Raw genomic sequence first — 21,218 nt, 5'->3', positions numbered from 1 at the left:
ATTAATATTCATATTTTTGATTATCCAGACTCTAGATACCCTCTATAAATATTAATATTAATATTAATATTATTAATATTATTATTATTATTTAAACTACTTTTTAGTTCAATTATTGCCATGGAAACAGGCCCACCCCCACCCCCACCCCTGCCAGTCCTTGACGAAAAAAGGGTCATTGCATTCTTCAATGTTTCTTGTATGTTTTTGGCCAATTTTGGTTGTGATTAGACTGGTTTTAAAGGACATCAGCCTGCCCTAAAATTATTAACAACCCACAGCAGGTGCCCTAGCGACTCCCCCCCCCCCTTGCCAAGCCAGTGTTCAATGGCAGTGGATGAAAGCATAAAGCTCCAGAGACAGTTGAAACACTGTACGTTTTACTCACAACGACTATTGCCTCATATTTCTGATTACCATTTATCACGCCTTACAACAAATTTGCCAAAATTTTGTTGTTTTTGTGTGCATCTACCGTGTGTATGTAAGCTTATTGCCCCCACAGGCTTCCAGCCCAGAAGCTGGAACCCGAGGAGGCGCCCTAAGGTCCCCCACGTAAGTAGAACGCATCATATAGTTGTATTGGCAGTACGGGAAAATTTCTCGATTTGAAGCAACTGGGTGTCCACGGTGGTCCCAGCATGCGTACAAGGTGACAATGAGAAATACTGGCTCAGTATGAATATGGATGAAGAGAGCCTTTTTGCGACTTTAAGAACCTTTGATTCTTTCTGTAACACTTGTGCACAATTTGTGACTTTGAATAGCAAAATTCTTTTGACAGTAGTTACTCAAGATGGATTACAACAGTCGGGTTTAGATAAAAATATGTCCCCCCAGTATGTTACTGATGTGCATACAAACCCAGGCCTACTGAATCATGTCACTGTAATACTCATACCACTCAGCAGGGTTCGAAATTAACTTTTTCGTTCGGGAGCCAGCTGGTGACTAACGGAAAAATTTTGGTCGCCAGATCGTAAATTTTGGTCGCCAACTTATTTTATATAATTGTAACTTACACAAGAACACGATTTTATACGTTACTTTGCATGCAAGAAAAGTCACAATTGAAGAGCAAAAACAATTAAAAACAACACGACTAACACTTAGTTGTAAAGCTACTGTTGTTCTCAGGTGATATGTCTCTGGTCTGAAGGTGATGGTTGTCTCCATAGTCATTTTAAACGAAGCGAAGCATAAAACATTTTAAGTCCGTGGTTTTCACTGTCAGACAAACACGGGTCCTTGCGTATTTTCCCTTTGCTACTTCTTCGAAATGCCGTTCTTTATTTTCGACTTGCTTTCCTCGCCGCCTTTTGCTGCCGACAGACAACGCCATGCTTGAATCTTCATTCCCCGCACATAAAAACTCACGTATATTCCTTCAACTGATTGGTATCTGCCGCCATTTTCGCGGCAAATGAAAAGCACATGGTGTTGAAGTGCGCCTGCGATCCCAGTTTCGGAAGAAGCCGCTGAAACAATATGGCGCACCGTGAACGCAGTATCGACGTGTCGAAATACATTCAATTTTTTCAATTATCTTGTAATATTCAGACATTATTTTACTGGGGACAGAAAGGTGAGTTGTATACTAGCTACCATATCCGATTGATTTCCTGATATAAAGATTTAAAAATAAAGTTGTGTCATGGTTTTCTTTAGTTATTGGACAAAACGCGAGTCGCCAGCTGGCGACCAGTTCTGAAAATTTAGTCGCCAGTGCTCAATTTTTGGTCGCATTGGCGACCAGTGAGTCACAATTTCGAGCCCTGCTCAGCCTGCTTTGAGCAATGTATCAAACTGTAAATTCCTGTTTATTGAATTCCCTCTTGGGTTGATGAAGGACATAAATGTCTTTGAGTTGATTGAGATCACTGGAGTTCAGTACAAACTAAGAGGTGTTGTGCAATGGAACGATAACCACTTTACCTGTGCCGTTGAAAATCATAGTAAACGGACTTATTTTGATGACCTTTGTTAATAAGAGAGTGCAAATTTTTCTTCATTGCAAAAAGTTTATTAAGAAGGGAGGTTTTTCACAATTTATGAACTGAAAGAGATGGAAACCCAATGTGAACAAGACTAAAATTTTAAACTGCACACTAGAAACATGTGCAAATGACAATGCATGTATGGACATCAAACCTAATGCAATGCCGAAAGTTACCTGTGAGTCAGTTGCAATGGAAATAATGGACAGCTTCCTTACAGCAGAGCTAGAGAATAGTAATGATGCTACAGTCAGAGATACACCATGATTGTCAAGTGCTAAAGTTGTGCACAGTCAGAAAAAAAAAAAGAAAAGATGAAAAAGTATAAAAAGAAAGATTCCAAAGAAAGAAGCAATTGTAAACATAGCAAAGAGAAGTAAGACATCTGATGCAATTGTGCAACCTTCTGAGAATTCACCAGTCAATGTTTGCAAGTTTCAAACAAATGAACATAACAATTTTATCTTACAATCACCCATTGCTGATACTGTGCATGATATGTGGTTAAATGTAATTTAAGCTAAGTTAAACACAAAACAATGCTGGTCAGTAGCCTTCCCCTGTTTTGGACATGCGCAGTGGTGTGGGGTCTGCTGGGGGTCGTGTGGTTTTACAGTGTGGCTTTTGAGGTCAACTCATTCTCACGTGCATTCGTGCCGTTTCAACTGTGCCTGTACTCTGGTAAGTATGAGGTAAGTATCATGGTTCCACTGTTTTTGCAGTGTGACGGTGCCTGGTGGTTGCTGCTCACAGGGTTGTCATGGTTGCCCTACAACTCCGCTCTTGTGCACAGGGTTGTCATGGTTACCCTACGAGCTCGGCTCTTGTGCTTGAGGCTCCACTATCTTTCCAGGCACCTTCCCCAAGCTCATCTATTGTTGATGAGTTTAAAAGGATGATGAACCTTTGATGAATGAAATTGATTTTAAGAATCAAACAACATCTAATGAGGAACTTCATCAGCAAACATCACCCAAGGAAAATATGATAAGATTTCATAAAGCATTAAAATTTAAAATTTATCAGTGCTGTGTGTGTCATGAAGCCTGGCCTTTAAAAACAAAACCAAATAATTATGCGAATTACATTTGTTCTCATTGTGTCCGTGACAAAAGTGTTCCCAAAAAATTTTCAGCTGATAACTCTATGATACCTTCTCCAGTTCCCAATGAGTTACAAGGCTTGACACAATTTGAAGAAATGCTCATTGCAAGAGCATTTCCTGTTATGCATGTGTACACAAAACCAAGGGGTGGTCAAAGAGCATATAAAGGTCATGTCCTTATTTTGCCTCCGGATGTACAACAACTTGCAGAAATACTTCCCAGGTGTCCAAAAGATTTGCCTGTGATTATTTTTACTGTTAGTGGTAAAGATAACAATTTTTCTTCGGATTTTGTAGTGAGGTGCAAAAAAGTGGAAGAAGCACTTCATTGGTTAACTGGTAAAATGCAAATGGGGAACCAAATAATCCTCTGTACAAAAATGTGTAGATAGGGAAACCCTTGCTAATTTACCAGAAAATGGCATCCTTTCTGATGTTATGAGAGTACAATGTGGAGAAAAATCAGGTGAAAATGAAGATGTGGATATTGACACTGGACCAGTTAATTTAGAAGATAACGAAAAAGTTTATAATGCAGAAACTGAAATGAATAGCTTTGTTCCAACAAACATTGGCTCCAAAAAAGAAAAAGAAATTATTGATGAAGAATTTCTTAATGCCCCACAATCATTCAATTGGGATATTGGTGGTGAGCCATTGAATGAATTTAGTTGTCAATTCTTAGCATCAATGGCTTTTCCAACTTTATTTCCAGATGGAAAAGGTGATTCAACCAACAATGTAGTTTTTTCTAAAACTTCGAACAATACATATCAGTCATTTGCAGCAAAACTTAAGCATCTCATTAAGTTCTCAGAAAAAAATAGATGGAAAATGGGTTTACCTATTTGCATCACATCCTAGATTTGCTTACTGGACCTACAATGTTTTATATCAAAGAAGAATTCTTGGACAGGGAAACTTTTTTCTTAGGGAAAACCCATCAAAAGTTAATCTTACACTTAGTGACTTGAAAGAAATGTTGCACAATCAGTCATATGATTCATTCATGTCAAAACTCTTGCATTACGCTAAAAATGTTTCTGGATGTAATGCTTACTGGAATCATGCAAAAGATGATTTGAAGTCAATCATACCTCAAATTGGAGCTCTGACAGTGTTCTGGACTTTATCCTGTGCTGACTTTCATTAGCCTGAATTTCATAACCTCTTTAGCAACAATGGTGAAATCTTAGATTCGGAAAGAAAAAAAATGTCATTAGTAACCCACATCTGCTTGATTGGTTGTTTACTGAACGCACAGAACAGTTAGTAAAATATTGCCTTAAAAAGACACTGGTACAAAGTGGTATTGGTTTAAGTATGACTATGCTGTACAATATGGTTCAATTCATGACCATGGAGTAGCAAAACGTAAGTCTGATCCCAATTTGTGTAAGCTATCTCAAGTGGCACTCCAGGGTTATCTTGCTTCTCATCACTTACCAAAGACCAATTGTCACCTGAAATTTTGCTCCAGAAACAACAGAAGGTTAAAGAAGGACTTGAAGCAGAAAGAGCTATTTGCAACTATGTAGATTTTCTTATGTCAACTCAAAATTCTTGTAATGATGATTGGGTGAAACCTTCAGTTCACCCTTGTAAAAGGCAGTTTGAGGACATCCAAAAGAATGAGTGGGATAAAGATTATGAAGACCTGTTGAATGCAGTGCAGAGACATACACAATGTTCCATCGCATATTGTTTGCGTAACAAAGGGCAAGAAATGAAGTTTCCTGTAGGTTTAATTTCCCTAAAGAATGTTGTGAACTCACTTGCAAAATGAAAACTTCAAATCCAAAGACGGTGTAGAACACTGCAAAGTGAAAGTTGTAACAAAACAAAATGATCAATGTCTAAACAATCACCAGCGAATTCAGTGGCAAGGATGGCAAGCTAACTGTGATATTCAAGTGATCATAGACCACCATTCATACATGGACTAGAAAGGTCAGTTTTACAGACTCACAAATTGCAGATTGAAGCATTTTTATGGGAAAAAGCTACCAACCACAGGCGAAACAGTCATTACCGCTGCTGAAAATATACTAAATATTACTAAATGCTTTTGTAATGTACGTGATCCTTATAAAATGTACATCCTTAAAACAAAATAATATTTTCCATAAGACAATTTATGCTGTCATAAAATGGCATGCTTATAACACAGTTTTAAATAAGACAATTTACCACATAAATCAACCATCACCACTATCTCACAGTGATTAATTATACATTACACAACTGAAGCATTTTCCACATTAAATCAAAAATCACAAGATTAGATGTTAGTGATAGGACATTTATATTGTTAGTTACACATGAATAATTAAAGATAATAATTAAAGAATAATTAAGAGAACACCTTCGTGACGTGGAGAAAGACGACAAAAACACATCTAATCCAGTTGCGAGACGTACAATACCACTCCAAAGTAAGTTACCACCTCTCGTCTCATTTCTCACGAGACGAGACTTTCATCTTGAGAGACGCGAGTCTCGTGAGAACCATTGAAGTGTATATTTTGGAATAAATTACAAGCAGTTAGCTTCCGAGAAAACGATTAATTTCTCACAACACAGTGAAGTTTACCCCACGAGAGCATCTGGTTTTGCGAGCTCCTGTTTTACAAGCCGCTTCAAGGGAGCCAACTTTAACTTACAAGCGAAGAACTTAAATGAACGTAATGAAAAACGAACGTCAAAGACATTCGCTGAAACTCAAGTTCCGCGCTCATTTTAATTATTTCATTGCAGCCTGTTGACTTTGCGCAAATATGATCAACATAACATGGAAACTTGCTTTGCAAGACCCAATACTATCATCGCAAATGAAGAAACTGAATGGAAACATTGTTTCTTATTCTTGAATCAAGAAGTTGGTGAAAGTGCTCGAGCAATCGATGAGTTAAGTGTCGATACTTTCCGGATTAGTTTTAGTCCGCAACACAGTGAATTCGCATAAGTGTGCCTGTCCTTTGAACTCGCTTTTGAATCATAAAACCATTGTTTTCGTCAATAAAATTGAATGTAAACAATCTTAATAATCAAGATATTAACCACCGGAAAGAGAACTTCGGTAAATCTGTACATGTTTCGTCTGAAAGCAAGAAAGGAAGTGAAGTTTTGATTACATAACAAATCGAAAACATGACGTAATGCATGTGTCCTTTGCTAAAATAACAAACGCACATGGCAGAAGTGTCCAAAGAATTGGAACGTGAAATGGAACGCATGTGGATCAGTGATCGAAACATGGTTATGAAAATTTTGAACCACTCAAAGGTCAAGAACGATCCTGAATGGTCCGTGTTTGCTTTTAAACATGACACTGTTAACCTTTCTTTCATGTATACAGCAACTTTCTACTGAAGTGAAGTTAATGACTTCATTAATCACAGCGTCTCATCTCAAGAGACAAGACTTTCGTCTCGTGAGACGAGGGTCTTGTCTCCCGAGAAGGTGGTGACTTACTTTTGAGCGGTACTGTAAATGTTATTTGCCGGCTGGGAGGTCCGTATAGTGAAAAACTGTGACCGAGGTCTTGAAAATGCTGCCCGAGGCCGCAGACTGAGGGCAGCATTTTCAAGTCCGAGGTCACAGTTTTTCACTATACGGACTGACCTTAAGCCAGCAAATAACATGTTTATTTTTTTTTCCTGCAGTAAATTGGTTTTACAGATTACAAATGGGTTTGTTTATGCAACTTTGCCATTGAATCGGCTTGCGCACCATTCTAAAAAACTGCGCAACGAATAAGTAATTCAGATAGTAGACAAAGAAAGATGTACTAAAGGACAGATTTTTTTCTAACTACTTTATGTTAGCTGTATTTATTTCACCACTAAAGTTCTCCAAAATTGTTTTTGTGGTGTGAAATTTCGTGTGAAGTTTGCAGTTTTACTAAGGGACCGTTCATTTTTTATAAGGTAGGGGGGGCTGGTGGGATTTGGGGGGGGGGGGGCCATGCGAAAAAAAATGGCCTTCAAGGGGGGGCCATCCCAAAAAAATAAGGGAAAAAGGGGGGGTCACGTGAAATATTTTAGTAAAACTTTAAAATGGCATAATGTTTGAATATCAAAAAAATTGCTATAGAATAAACATAGAAGGCAGGATATAAATTTATTACAAACTTTCCTTCTGCTTTAAAAAAACGTTTGGCGACAAAAAGCATTTGTAGCTACTGAAAAGAGGTATTTAACACTGTTATTTTCGAATGCAACTTTCACTGGCACTCATCTTCATCTCCGCGGTCGTCGAGTTCTTCGTCGCCGCTTGTGCTGTTATGGGAGTCTCTTTCACCAATGCTGCAAGAAGCAGCAATGCTTTCCGTCAGAGTGTACTCTTCAGGGTACATGAAGGTGTAAACATAATCTCTGACTTTCCGCTCAAGGTTGGTGGTGATTCTGCTGCTTGCAGCATCGGTGAAATAATTCCCTTCCAAGAGCTGTGCGATGTATGGCCCATCTCTTCTAAATATCGACGTGGCAACATCCTCAACTTTAAGACACTCTTCCGGGACGGCCGTTCTAGGAGGGTACACAAGGTATTCTGGAAGATCATTTCCTGGCGGGTTTTCAACACAGATTCCATAAACTCGTTGGACGTTGTTTTCAGTCCGCTTCTTCTTTCTTTCATTAGACTTTCTGCGGTTTTCTTTTTTCCTTCTCCTTTTGTTGATGTGCTGTTTGAGTATGCCTTTGAATATGCTGTTATAATTGCTCTTCTTATTTTCTAGTTCTTCCATGTCCTGCGTGACCTTCGTCAACTTAGCTTCTGTACATTTGATCTGTTTTACATTAAAACTGTGGGCAAATTCTTCGCCCTGCTTTAAAGCAAGCCCATTGGACTGAAAGAGTGTGGAATCGTGTTCCTTTACATCTTTCAATATGACATTCAACTTTTCCACCATTGCTCTGTGCTCTTTGATGGAGAAGTTCAGTTTTCTTCCATCAATGGGCTTCAACTGGTACCCTTGCATGAAAAACTCACTCGCCCTTTCTGAACAGCCATCCGCACCTAGAAAAATTGCTTCTTTTGCATGTAAGATGTCAAACTGCCTGCATCATTCAGCTGTAAACCTTTTCTTAAACGACTCGTCGCTTTCGCCATTATTGCGCATTTTGGAACGAGCCTCTTTCATGATGCTCATGTAGTAATGCGCTCTTTCCCCGATTGGATTAACAATATAAAGAAGAAAGAGCATGGAAGTGGCAGGCTGGTTTTATCTGACCCAGAGAGCGTTGCTCTATTTGCAGATAAGTTTATTGTCAAATCGAAGTTTGTGGTGGATTATCTTCAGCATCTTGAAGTGCTGGAATTTAAAAGGAAAAAGAGAGCAGAAGAAAAGGCAAAGTTAAGTAGGGAGGAGGATTATCCTTGGACTGAGTTGTGCGAAGATCTAACCAAGCTTAAAAAGCTACGTGTTCCAGAACTAAACAAGTACTCAAACCACCATGGGCTGAAGCAGCATTTGAAAAGCAGCAAGAGTGAGAAAGTAAAGGCAATTGTAAGACATTCATGCTTGTAGCAGAAGAGTCCTCTCAGAGCTGGCTAACCAACACTGAGAAATGCCAGGACATTGACACAAAATGACAAAAGGGCAAGTGCTGACAGCAGTGAAACGGATGAAAGTGACAATGATGAGTATGACAGTGATGCCATTGACTCTGGGGGAGAAGATGACACAAGAGACGTCATTCTTGCATTCATCAATTCAGATGAGGAAGATGCCAATGAGAGGCCAAATGCCACACGCTCAGGGCGAGCCATAACTAGGAGATCCGAAATTGACTTCTCTTTCTTTTGATTTGTTTTTTAAACAACAGCTCTCTGTCGTATAGAGATTGTAAATATTGTCTTCATAGTGAGCACAATAACGTGAAGTAGGGGGATAATAGAGAAATATTAAAAAAGTTGAAATCTAAATATTGTTTGTTCAATTTTTTTTTTGGGGGGGGGGTCATCCCAAAAAATGACCGCTATAAGGGGGGGCCATGTGAAAAAATTGGTAAGCTGAGGGGGGGTCATGTGATTTTTAAATGGTGCTTCCCAAATCCCACCAGCCCCCCCTCCCTCATAAAAAATGAACGGTCCCTAACAAAACAATTTCTGTCAGTCGTTGCAATTAAAATCACTTGAAATCAGACATTTCTACTGTAAATTGAATAGCCAAAAGCGAGGAAATTCATAAGGAGTATTCCACAGAAATTCTCCTAAAAACGGCAATGATTAGAGAGGTAAACTCGATTGAAATTGACTCAAATTTTACGGCAAGAGAAACACAGGATTACACGCCATTACAGCGCCAAGCTACAAACAACCAAGCAAACTCTCACAACTTCAAAACACTCAATTGAATTTACTTACAGTGACTTTCCTTGCCATTTTAAAGTGAACAGAGATAAACTTGTATTAACTAATCGTCGATGGAAGTGTAAAAAGGCAAAAGATTGACAATTACCCCTAACTTTTAGGAGCAAAATTTAGGAGCACTAATCGCTACGGCAGGGAGAAAATCTGGCCCGTGGGTCGTATTGTAAAAAGCTGGACTGGTCACATGTGCATGATTAGCCAATCAAATTTGAGGATTTAGGATTCTGGCCCACTCAGATGCTTGTGAAAAAAATAAACTTTAATCTTCTCAATCATTCTAAGCAACATATGGCCGTCTGCGGCCTTCCCTACATCAAGGAAGCACAGAAAGCTGCAAAACTCTAGAACAAAAATTTATTTTTCAAATTGGCACTCTTAATCCTCACAGTATCAACGAATGCTTTTCGTTCGACTAATTTATTCTGTTGTTTTTCACATTACCACGCACCAACCAATAGCATAGCTCCATCTTTCTCTATATAAACCACACACAACCCACAATTCCTCTATTGGCTCTGACGAAGGGAAACGTCAGCTTTCGGATCTCTTTACGGTGGCCAATTCACATTATCAACCCAGTTGATAAAAGCAAATTATCTTGTTATACTCCCCACTGACACAGCACCACAGTTTCTTTGGAAACTTACCCCCTCTATTCAATAATTAAAGATTGTTTTGTTGTTTCACACACGTTCAATTACATTGCATTGTTCGTTGAATTTAGAGCGGTTTTCAACTGAGTGTCGTAAAACCAAAACCAAACCAGTTACATACCAATTAGACTACTCAGCCAAAACCGCTCTATTATGACAAGTATAAAATCCAATTATCCATGCTAAGCACGACCTGTAAGGCGATTTTCACTAAACCATGAAACAAAGTGTCATAGTTAAGAAAATGCAAAAGAAAACAAAGCAAACACACTCATGAACTGTAATACGGAAAACTGTCTTCCAGTTTCACGGGTTAATGAAAAATAACTCTATTCTTTAATGATACAACAGTATAGATTGTACAAAGGCGGGGACACATTTAGTGAGAACTATGACTAGTTTATCTATTAGCTTTCGGTTACCTTGCAGCGAAGTCTTCTGCCGTCCCCACCCGTCAGTTCTCCAAGGTGCAAACTGTCAGTTCGAATCTCGGTAGTTCCACCGTTTGTAACCTGCTTATAAGAAAAACCTAGCTTCAGCATAATCTTAAATCACTGAGAATGCTACAAAGCAGCTAAGAAACGCACGGGAATACTTTGGGCGGTCAAAATCCGAACATGCCTGACGAAATATCACACCTCTTTTCCATCTTTGCACTGCCTCGACTTTTGAGGGCATAGCAACCATATAAACGCGTGAAATATCTCCTAGCACTGTCTAAGACGAGGATACATTAGAAGCACAGTAATTAATGAACTTACCTAGGGGACGTTTCTCTAATTTAAATGCCTTGCCTGTCCGAGACGTCTACTTACTACAAACAGAGTGTTCAGCCGAAGAGCGCGCTGGGTAACCACGCTAATAGGATACGACTAAAACATGTGACCAAGGTAGCCGTACCCATTCCCAGAGGAAACGTTCAGTGGTCGGGGCAGAAGCATATGCTTCTGGTCGGGGTTATACCCTATTTACCTCGCAGAAAATGGATTCTTAACGTCAAGGGAAGATCAAGGTACGTGCTCTTATCTTGTCACGTACATAATGAAAGAAGTCTTCACTGATCAAGTCTGTTCGGTGAGGAGCCTTAATTTTTTTTCGCATCTTAGTCCACAAACGAGGATCCATAATAGGGTTCTCAAATCCCACTTTCCCGCCCATTTTTCACTGTTAATCCCGCCGTCCCGCCCTTTTTGGTCTGGAAATCTCGATCCCGCCTACTTTTCAAAGACGTTTCTGCGTTAAGTATTAATTTTTTAAATTAATAATTATATTAACACAGAAACTTTTTAAAAATAGATATCGCATAAAAGATCACAAAAAGATTCAATAGGTAGCAGATAAGCACAAATGATTATAACGTTTCTTTCTGTAAACTGTTTACTGTTTTGTTTTCTTTTGTCTACGCAACAGTGAAAGAAAATGATTTTTCATTACCATATTCAAAGGAAGGCCCGTAAACACACCTGACAGTTTCTTTCAAAGCTTTCAGCGTCTTCACTTTCCTTGAAATCTGGGCTCAGAACTTTTCTTTCAGAATGAAGACATTCCCGCTCGCACACACTTTTCGTAATATATGGCGACGCAATTTATGATGTCTCATACCTCGTTCGGTAAATCACTATCACCGCCACCCAATGTGTGCCATACTGGCCAAGGCAAGCGCTCTAGAAAAGGTCGAAAGACTAGAAAAACTAGAAAGGACCGATGGGCGGGGGAAGGTCAAGATTACATTCGTAAGCGTCAAAGATGTGGGAAATGGATAGATGACATTGATTTCAGAGGATCGCAATAGGACTCAAAGACTTCATACAGTCTCATGATACTAACTTAGTCAAGCGATACGGGGTGCGTTTGACCGAACCTGACAGGGTACAGAGCCGTTGCTGCTCGTTACTTGAAACCTGACACAGCTGTACGCACAAAAGATTCATTTCTGCCCAACTTGTGGCTTTTCCGCTGGTCAGTTTATGAGGTCACGTAGGAATTGAAATCCCGCATCCCGCTCTGTTCCCCTTGAGAATCGCGCGTCCCAACCCCATAAATAACACGAAATCCCACTCCCGCTCGTAATTGTAATTCCCGCTTCCCGCCCCTGTTTTCAGCTCAAATCCCGAATATCACGGCAAAAAAAAGCCAAATCCTGCATCCAAATTCCGCAGGGCCTTGCAAGGCCTTGTCCCAAAAATTCAAACTGGTTTGAATTCGTGGGAGTTGTCGCCGCGACTTGTTGCAGAAACTAGTCCCCTCGTGTGTGTGCCGACCTTAATACACAAATTGGGCCAATTAAGTAACCATGATGCCATGATACCTTACCCATATCAGCTCAATGACTTGATAGCGAAGTGAACACGGCTTGTGATTGCTGATTGCGAATTTGAGGACGATAGATTTTATTGATTCCTGGCAAAAGCGAGCGAGACCTGAAGACAACTTTTCAAACGCACTGGAATGTACTTCGTAGAACTTGTATAACAGAACGGGCATAGGATATAGAAGCCACGAAATCCCTCTTCCGCTCGTAATTGTAATTCCCGCTTCCCACCCCTGCTTTCAGCTCAAATCCCGAATATTACGGCGAAAAAAACAAGCCAAATCCCGCGTCCCGCCAAACCTATTGGGGACCCTCAGGGTAACCTCCCGGGCACAAAACATTTATATTATCAGTTGGTCAAATTCCCATCCCTCGACTAGGCCAAAAATGGTGTCGAATGCTTCACCTTTACTGAGCAATTAAATACCCCAACCCTCAGGACATACGTGAAAAGAGAAAAACGGTAGAAAACAAAAAACATCACCCTCGAAGGACTACTTTCAGCTTTCGCTATGCCAACAATAACCTCTTGCTAACCGAGTGCGAGGGCTGTATTGGGGAATATTGGCCCGAGGTCGTGGCAGTGCGGACCTCGCTGCGCTCGGTCCGTATAAAAAGAACTGAGGGACAATACTCCCCATCACAGATCGAGCAAGCTAGGTTAGTAAGTAGATTATTTTATGGCACTCGGGCCTTGACTTTTCGAAAGCAAAAAATACACTGCTTATGACAGTTTCCATGGATACGGTCCGTACGGCAAAATCCGGACCAAGAAAGAACCAATCAGAACGCTCGGATTTACTCTTAGACTACTTTGCCATGTGGTAATGATTTTTACTATATTATCGAAGCGCAGAAGTGACTACATTTTCGCAAGTGAGATCGACTTTATATTTACCTTCAAACGCTGTATAAACGTTTTTGAAGGTTTTGTTCTTGATCCAGAACGTATACAAGGAATAGTGGTTTCTTAACGTCTTCTTCATAGTGATCTCGAGGTAACTTGTTCAATTTTCCCCATCACCTCCCATAAAGTGTCAAATTCTCCAACCCACTATTTTAAACCTCTTATCTCAAATTCCCGCCCATCGACTAGTCAAAGCCCCGGGTGAGATGTCGATGTCGATATTAAACATATTTAACATCAAAGTCTTTAGCTTTTATAGATTCGTTTTTACAACATCGGTGGTCAAGTGAGTCCGACTTAGCTATTAACTCGCTAAGAAACTAAGAATCGATTTTCTTTTATCTAAGCGAGATAGATTTTCTTCCGGTAAAAACGAGCGTGCGCATGCCATTTTTTTGTATGCCCCTTTAATTTTTTTGTCTGCGGTAGCTCCACTTTACAGGAATCTCATCTGTTTTGTTTTAATTAGCTTTAATTGCACGATGAACGACGGCATGAAAAAGAACTGGCTAAAATTACTTTAGTGCTTTATTTAACTTGTTTTACTATCCACTCACACACGAGCTGAGTGTAAAACTAAAAGAAAGAAATTCAAGATACTCAAAAGAGCATCAATATTTAGCGCAGCGAAGGCACCCGGGCACAAGCGTAGGACTGAGCGTGTCACCTTCAATTTTCAAAAATTTAAGGTGGCTCTGAGTCCACAATACATTTTTTTTTTTAACTTTTAAAAAAGTTGCACCTTATTATCTTGCTTGTCACAATTCCATGATAAAAAAACAAAAAACAAAAAAACAAAACAAAGCTAAAACTAAAGGTGAAAATACCGTGAATGAGCTCCTTTAAAGCGCGCGCATGCTTGCAATTGTGTCTAATACGCCAAGGAAGAAAGTGAGTAAGTAACTGAGCAAGTATGAAAAACATTACAGTACGTTGAGACTAACATCTGTTTGTAGGTTAATTCTCAATGTTTATTTCTTGTTGTGTTGATACATAGTGGATGGTTGGGCTGCACGATCACTTTATCACAAGGACTCATTCTTACATACTAGCCTTGATTCCGGGGGGGGTACACAGGACAGCAAGCACTGAATCATGGTTGATCATTACAGAACATACAGCCTTGGTCAAACCCTGTTGACACTTAGTTACAAAGCAAACGGTATTGCAACAGAGAGGCTTAGTAACAATACAGAATTTAACATTACTGCTCTGTTTCCCGGAGGAGAATCTTCGTTTTTTTCATAGTAGTTAAACCCACATGACTTCAATTTGTAGGATTTTCTGTTAACACTTTTTAGTTTACATTGGCCAAGTTCCTTTATGAACAGGTTATTTTGGAACTCGCCCTGGCTGTTGTATCCATGGCCGTACTCGAAAGACTTGCAACTGGAAGGAAGAAAATGCACTAAGAATTAATTAGGATGTAAAATTTAAAAGAAAAACATTGAAAGAAAGTAAGATTGTAAGAAATTAACGTGTAAAATGTTGAAAGTAAATCGGCTGGCGAATTGGAATCATTAGCAAAGTACATCAAGCAATTTTATCATATGCACATTTTTTTGTCGTTGTTCACATACGTGGTTTTGGCGAAAAACGAAAAAGGACAGATGAGGCAGGCCAAACGTTAAAAAAATTGGCAATTTCTGTGCTATATTTCCTATATTATAAGTGTAAGCTTGATGTTTCCGCGTTTCCTTTATCTGACGGTCGTTTGTCCACTCATTGATCTCCAGTCAGAACAAAATCAGGAACCACTCGACTCTCTTTTCAAATTTTATAGAAAGACACTATCGTAGACTACGAGTAGTCCCTCCTTCGCTTAGTCCGTCATGCATCATGGGTGACGCGAAAGAAAACTGCGAGGAAAAAATGGCCTCGCAAATCCTGGGGGCGAGGATTTCGCGCGGCTATGTTTTCCTCACAGTTTTCTTTCGCGTCACCCATGAGGCATGACGGACTAAGCGAAAGAGGGACTACACTATCGACGTGCAGCGGAGTATTGTTTACGAAATTCGAGGTGTTTGGATAGCCGACGAAACACTTTCTCGAGAGTTTGACATATCTTCTCAATCGAAACAAAAACTTAGGAGTAATCGGAGAAGTAAAATCGTCGAAATCTATGCTAATTAAAACCGGGTATCCAAACCTCCTTCACGTTGCTATTTTCTTTGTTTTAACTTGATGAATTATTAATGAGTTTGTGAAATTCTTTAATGAGTTTTTGAAAAGCTACAGGTCTTTACCTGGTATCGTTGCTGCACTTTTGAGCACAATATTCCACACTGGTGTTGTTATCAAGAGACATGTGGCTATCATGGTCCAGGCACATTTTTTTGTGAAGTGTGTAGTCTGAGAACTCTGAAACAACCAGACTTCATTAAAATAGCATAATTTACAATTGTATTTAAGACGGCGAACACTGAATTAAATAGTTTAATACTTCAATAACAAATTAGACAATTGAGTTGGTTTGGATATGACACGGATAATAGTAGACCATCCATTTGACGAATCAGGTAAGGGTGTCAAAATGGCCAAACGACTGATTTGTACTACAGTGGAATCCCGTTGTTCCGGTCCGCAAAGGGCCACAAAAATGTGGCCATATTAATGCCGTGGCCGTATTAAAGGGTTTCATTAAATAGGAAGATGACTGACTGAGCTTTTAACGTGGTGGCCGTAACGCGGGCTTCCGCTGTATTGTACTTTAAAACTCTATTTTGATTCCTTCTCGTTCATCTGCTCCTCTTTCGTTCTTAGGGTTAAGAACATTGTGTTTTTTATTCATTGCTCCGCTTGGCCAATTATAAAAAACCTTCTAAACGCTCCGCAGTTCGTCCCTGGCCAAAGACGTTTCTCAGATTCATAGGTCCGTTTGTTCCCTCAGTGATTTCTTAGTAAAGGGGAGGGGAAGGGGTATTAATCCCTGAATCGCCCGCATGGTAGCGTTTGCAGGTTTGACCGGCTTAGGGTGCGCTCCTTTGGAGTGATCTGGATCAGGATCAGTAATCCTAGATCATTCGGATCATGGTGCATCAAAGGAACCGATGACTCCGTGACCAGAGTAGATTCGTCGGTTCCTTTGACGCATCATGATCCGAGTGATCTTGGATCACTGATCCTGATCCAGATCACCCCTAGGGAACGCGCCTTTAATGAATGAAATTGCTTTTAGTCCTGGGGTAGCATGATCGAACATAGCTCGCCGTTGTTCCGCTTCATGAAAGCCAAATTGGCCGGCGGCTACGAGAGGTGACTACATTCTTAGGCTGAGTTGAGCTTACCTCCTGGAGGGATAGTAAAGGTCTTCCAGGGGCTATTAATACAGCTACTTGACTCATTTCTACTGCAAGCGCCCACTCTATAGCTGACGAAGAAGTCGAAATTTAATTCAATTGCCACTGAAAACGTGTACTCTGGATTGAAAGCGTGACATGATGCATTGCGCTTGACGTCGGCCACACAGAAACTGCATGTCGAGCTGTTGCACGATGTCTCAGCTGTTGGACCAGCAATTGTTGTAGAATTACTAGAAATGCCAGGCGTTTTGAAGTGGGTTTTGATGTGAATCGTGCTGTAGTTTACATCTGCTTGATTATCCCAGGAAATGATCAGAAACTTGGCATCATTGACAGATTGTGCTTGGACATTCGTTGGCGATTGAAGTCCTGAAAGAAAGTCGTAATCGAAGATTAATCCCTAATTTCCACGCATCAGTAAATGAAGTTCTGATTCCTTAACTAGGCGGACATGTTGGACAGTCAAAAGTGAAAACGGTAACACCAGAAAATAGTTGTGCGACTTTCGTTTAAAATTTGCGCAGAGACAAGAAGCAGCATTTCTATATAATCCATTACTTTATTAACCCTGGGTTCCAGAGGGATCCATTCACGACAAATTTTGGCAACAAAAGCAGTTTTAAATTTTAGCTTACTTTAGTTCAAGCTTACTTTACTTCTGACCTTGTGTTCTAAAAAAATTGATAACAGCGAAAATCTCTTGCAATTGAACTTTGGTAAATAAAATACAGCGAACTATTTGTTACCGTAGTAGTCTGCAATGTCAGTTATCTCCCGACCGCAGCGTAAGGGCGGGAGATAACTGACATTTGAGGCTATGACGATAGATTCGGTATACAGTGAAACCTGTATCAAGCGGACACCCTTGGGACCCTCACTAGTGTTTGCTTTTAAGCATATTAGAACCTAATAATAAAGTGTATTATCGTTTGTCTCACGATGTAGTCACTTGAGATGTAGATCGCGACGTTTCGACTGCTTACTGCTAGTCTTCTTCAGGCGAGAAGGTCGACTGATTGCACGGTATCATTTATATCACAAAGGTCGGCTGTGATTGGTGCATTTCGATCCTCCTATTGTTCCATTGTTCCGGCGAGTAGCTCTTCCCTCAGCCGTCCGCTGTTGTACCGTTCTCCTGTTGCTGTGTTTCTTGATCACGGGTATCCATGCTTCAGGAATTTCGATTCCACTATCCCTGTTGATGTTATTAGGGTGAAGTCTTATGTAAATAGCTTCCTTGACCCTACGTGTGTACCAGTGAGGATCTCGATAAATGATACCGTGCAATCAGTCGACCTTATCGCCTGAAGAAGACTAGCAGTAAGCAGTCGAAACGTCGCGATCTACATCTCAAGTGACTACATCGTGAGACAAACGATAATACACTTTATTATTGCATCTACCACGATGAATAACAACAACCTTTTCCTCGATATTAGAACCTGTTTTGAGCGGACACCCTGTATTAAAATATGGAGTGTCCGCTCAAAACAGGTTCTAATCTGTTGTGCAATACAATAGTAAATAATTAACTCTTTTGAAACACTGTGTAATGCAGCGTAAGATCAAAAACTAGCATAGTACAAGTCCAGTCAATCAATGCATCAATCTGAAATAATCACTTAGCTTTAAAACGACATCGCTGAACGATGTTAAAGGAGTCTCGAGCTGAACATTTTGAAGTAAAAAGCCCTTGAAGTGTCCGCTTATTGGAGGTTTCGTGCAACAAAATGGCTCAATATTGGTGTTCGCGTTCGCTTAACAGAGGTATCCCCTGAATGCAGGTTTATTTTACAGTAAATGTGGGAAAAAAGTCTTGGGACTGCAGCTGGTGTCCACTTAACAGAGGTTGTCCGCTTAATATGAGGTCCGCTTAATACAGGTTTCACTGTGTCAAAGATTCTACGGTTAATAAGCTGCTGAATAGGCTTTTAAAAAAGTGTTTTAATCTACCTGATAAGTATAGGTGAACGACCGTTTGCAGCCAGATATACAAACACTCCAAACGATTTAGATTAGTAGAAATGGGCTAATCCACACGGGGTTGTCAAATTCACCACCATATCACATCAAAAAAAACCCGTAAAAATCAAACCCGTTTAAAATGGACTCAACTTGCGTCCAAATTGCACAACAGACACAAAGAAATCTTCATTCATAGTTTTAATGAAGCATATTGAAGACTAAATTTTATTCCCGTACAAAGCTTTTTGCTGCACTGAGCTTGCGCGGCCTGTGGTGCATTGTGTATTAGTTTTCGAATATTTTAACTTTGCTTATTTTTCCAGAAGTACACGTAGTCGTTTGTTGACCGAGGAACATGAAGAGATTAAATATTTATAACATAAAAAGGGTAATTACAAACGAGGTAAGGTGTCTTTCGAAATGGCGGACCGGGGGTAGGATGCGCTAGCTGTTCAACTAAAAAATAATTAATTATAATAACCGATCATTCTTGCCTAGATACTCGGTAGCTAAAAAAAAAAAAAACGCTTTCCCGTTCAGTTCTTCCCCTCTCAATTCTTCTTAGAATATAAACGTCTAGCGATTTCAAGTGTCATTTTGGCTTTGAAGTTGAGCGTGGGCATGTTAAGAAAATATCGAAGTTTCGACACTTTGAATATATTCGTGCTCTGACTCTGGAGTCAATTCTCATAGACTTTAGCCACACAAATTACGGTTGAAACACTCTGAGAGTATTCGACATTCGTTCAGAAATGCCAAGCGATTCGAAATAATGTTTTAGTTTTGTAGTAGGCGAATTCTCTTGGCATAATGTATATTAGAGCCGTGTTCGTCATTTACTGGCTTTATTTACAGTGTAACAGCTTTCATTGGTTTGCTGCTTTCGTGGCGAGTTTTTTCAATCCTTTAGTGTCCTTGTTTAGTTGCGTTAACACAGCCGTTTTCGTTCGTGGAGGGCGCTGCATTGGTTAATTAAAGCAGAGGTCAATTGCAACATCGTGTTGATGTCTGTCATGCGACTTGTAGCCGGCATGTCGGCATAAGGTTATTCTGTTGTGACGTGATTTCGTGTGAATAAAAGAACAAGACTAAAAGAATTAAGGACTGCTATCTCACCTGATGTGAACCGAGGAAGACCAAGAAACACGGTTGTGACAGCAAGAAGAATAAAACAGTGGTAGTTACAAGTGTCCGCCATACTTGTTTAATTACAAAGTGACGCTGGTCAGTTGCAAATGATTTCAGAAATGCAAAAGCCAAGTATTATGACCACAGGTATCCCAAGCTCCGAAAAATTACAGTTGACCATATGGCGATTTTTTACGGACAAAATTTCGAACTTGCAAACATCGGTGTTTTATTTAAAAATTCATTATTAGTACGCGTAATGATATGAATTTCCAAAAGGTCTAGATAGCAGCAGACATGTAAAAATTTTAAGGAAAACGACCAATTTTTTGAGTTTAAAAGACATGTTTCGACAGAAATTCTGTCATCTTCAGTTGAATGAATGATTACAAAGCAAGTTGAATAATAAGTAGGCAAAAATGTTAATTAAGACGAATAGTAACAACAGAACGTGAAAAGGTGTAAATTAAAAGGATAATTTTAGATTTACATGGTGTAATTGCTGATTGAGGCAAGGTAGTTCTTTTTGAATATGGATAGCCTCCTTTATCTTGAGTTGAAAGCTGGTAGTGGCGTGATCTAAAATATGAAAGCAGTCTATTGAACACAATGAGCGACAGCGTTCAGAATTCTGAAGATGTTTGAAGATGTGAGAGGCCCTATCAACGGCTAAGTGCTCACGCACGCGTGTGGAAAAATGTCGGGAGGTTTCGCCGACATAACAGGCATTACAGCCCGCACATGTAAACTTATAAACCGTGCGTGAGCACTTAGCCGTTGATAGGGCCTCTCACATCTTCAAACATCTTCAGAATTCTGAACGCTGTCGCTCATTGTGTTCAATAGACTGCTTTCATATTTTAGATCACGCCACTACCAGCTTTCAACTCAAGATAAAGGAGGCTATCCATATTCAAAAAGAACTACCTTGCCTCAATCAACAATTACACCATGTAAATCTAAAATTATCCTTTTAATTTACACCTTTTCACGTTCTGTTGTTACTATTTGTTCTTAATTAGCATTTTTGCCTACTTATTATTCAACTTGCTTTGTAATCATTCATTCAACTGAAGATGACAGAAGTTCTGTCGAAACATGTCTTTTAAACTCAAAAAATTGGTCGTTTTCCTTCAAATTTGATATGAATTTCAAAATAACATAAATCAATTTTGTATCCGCGATGCATCGATTTTGAATGCCGTACATCGATGTTGGGAAGCCAAGAAAAAGTGGAGCTATGTTCACTTGGTGCAACGTATATCGCTCTCCTGAATGTTTTATGAATGATTGTTTACAACTAAAAGATGTTCGATAAAACTAAAAGATAAGGAAGCGGACACAGAAATGACAAGAAGTAGGCTAAACGAAAATGCCCCGGGAACGAACACCTCCTGGGTTCTGGCTGATATTGTTTAAAACGGTAAAAGAACACTCGCTTTCACAGGTGAAGCTTTGTGTAATAAATGAACGTA

At 39.7% G+C, this 21,218-nt stretch overlaps 2 protein-coding genes across 5 annotated transcripts in view; both read right to left on the bottom strand.

Annotated features, from left to right (window-relative positions):
* Positions 1-2,679: 2,679 nt before the first annotated feature.
* Positions 2,680-21,218, bottom strand: part of LOC145501092 (uncharacterized) — a 57,871-nt gene continuing 39,332 nt past the window's right edge. The window contains exons 1-3 of one of the 4 annotated variants that reach the window (XR_014051179.1): positions 10,892-11,005; positions 10,553-10,642; positions 2,680-4,293 (exon numbers count right to left, since the gene is read on the bottom strand). Coding sequence is in view for 3 of the 4 variants with exons in the window: in XM_081480648.1 (XP_081336774.1) it covers positions 7,328-8,083 (756 nt within the window). In the remaining variant the exon portion in view is untranslated. The other 3 variants (XM_081480648.1, XM_081480649.1, XM_081480650.1) reach the window with 3 other exon arrangements.
* On the bottom strand, positions 11,844-19,937 carry LOC145499968 (uncharacterized). The gene is made up of 4 exons (XM_081479485.1): positions 19,732-19,937; positions 16,636-17,019; positions 15,595-15,709; positions 11,844-14,737 (listed from the first exon to the last, which is right to left on the bottom strand). Exons 1-4 carry the CDS (start codon positions 19,811-19,813, stop codon positions 14,497-14,499), a joined length of 822 nt encoding a protein of 273 aa, XP_081335611.1. The 5' UTR covers positions 19,814-19,937; the 3' UTR covers positions 11,844-14,496.

The sequence above is a fragment of the Orbicella franksi genome, chromosome 10 (genome assembly GCF_964199315.1).
Source record: "Orbicella franksi chromosome 10, jaOrbFran1.1, whole genome shotgun sequence".
NCBI classification, from domain to species: domain Eukaryota; kingdom Metazoa; phylum Cnidaria; class Anthozoa; order Scleractinia; family Merulinidae; genus Orbicella; species Orbicella franksi.
This window is presented reverse-complemented; position numbering and strand designations above follow the sequence as displayed.

Excerpts from the sequence above, each read along its gene's own strand:
- LOC145499968 (XM_081479485.1), bottom strand. The coding sequence starts at position 19,813 with ATGGCGGACACTTGTAACTACCACTGTTTTATTCTTCTTGCTGTCACA. Across the intron at positions 17,020-19,731 it reads TCTTCCTCGGTTCACATCAG|GACTTCAATCGCCAACGAAT; the intron begins GTGAGATAGCAG and ends ACTTTCTTTCAG. Across the intron at positions 14,738-15,594 it reads AAGTGCAGCAACGATACCAG|TTGCAAGTCTTTCGAGTACG; the intron begins GTAAAGACCTGT and ends TCTTCCTTCCAG.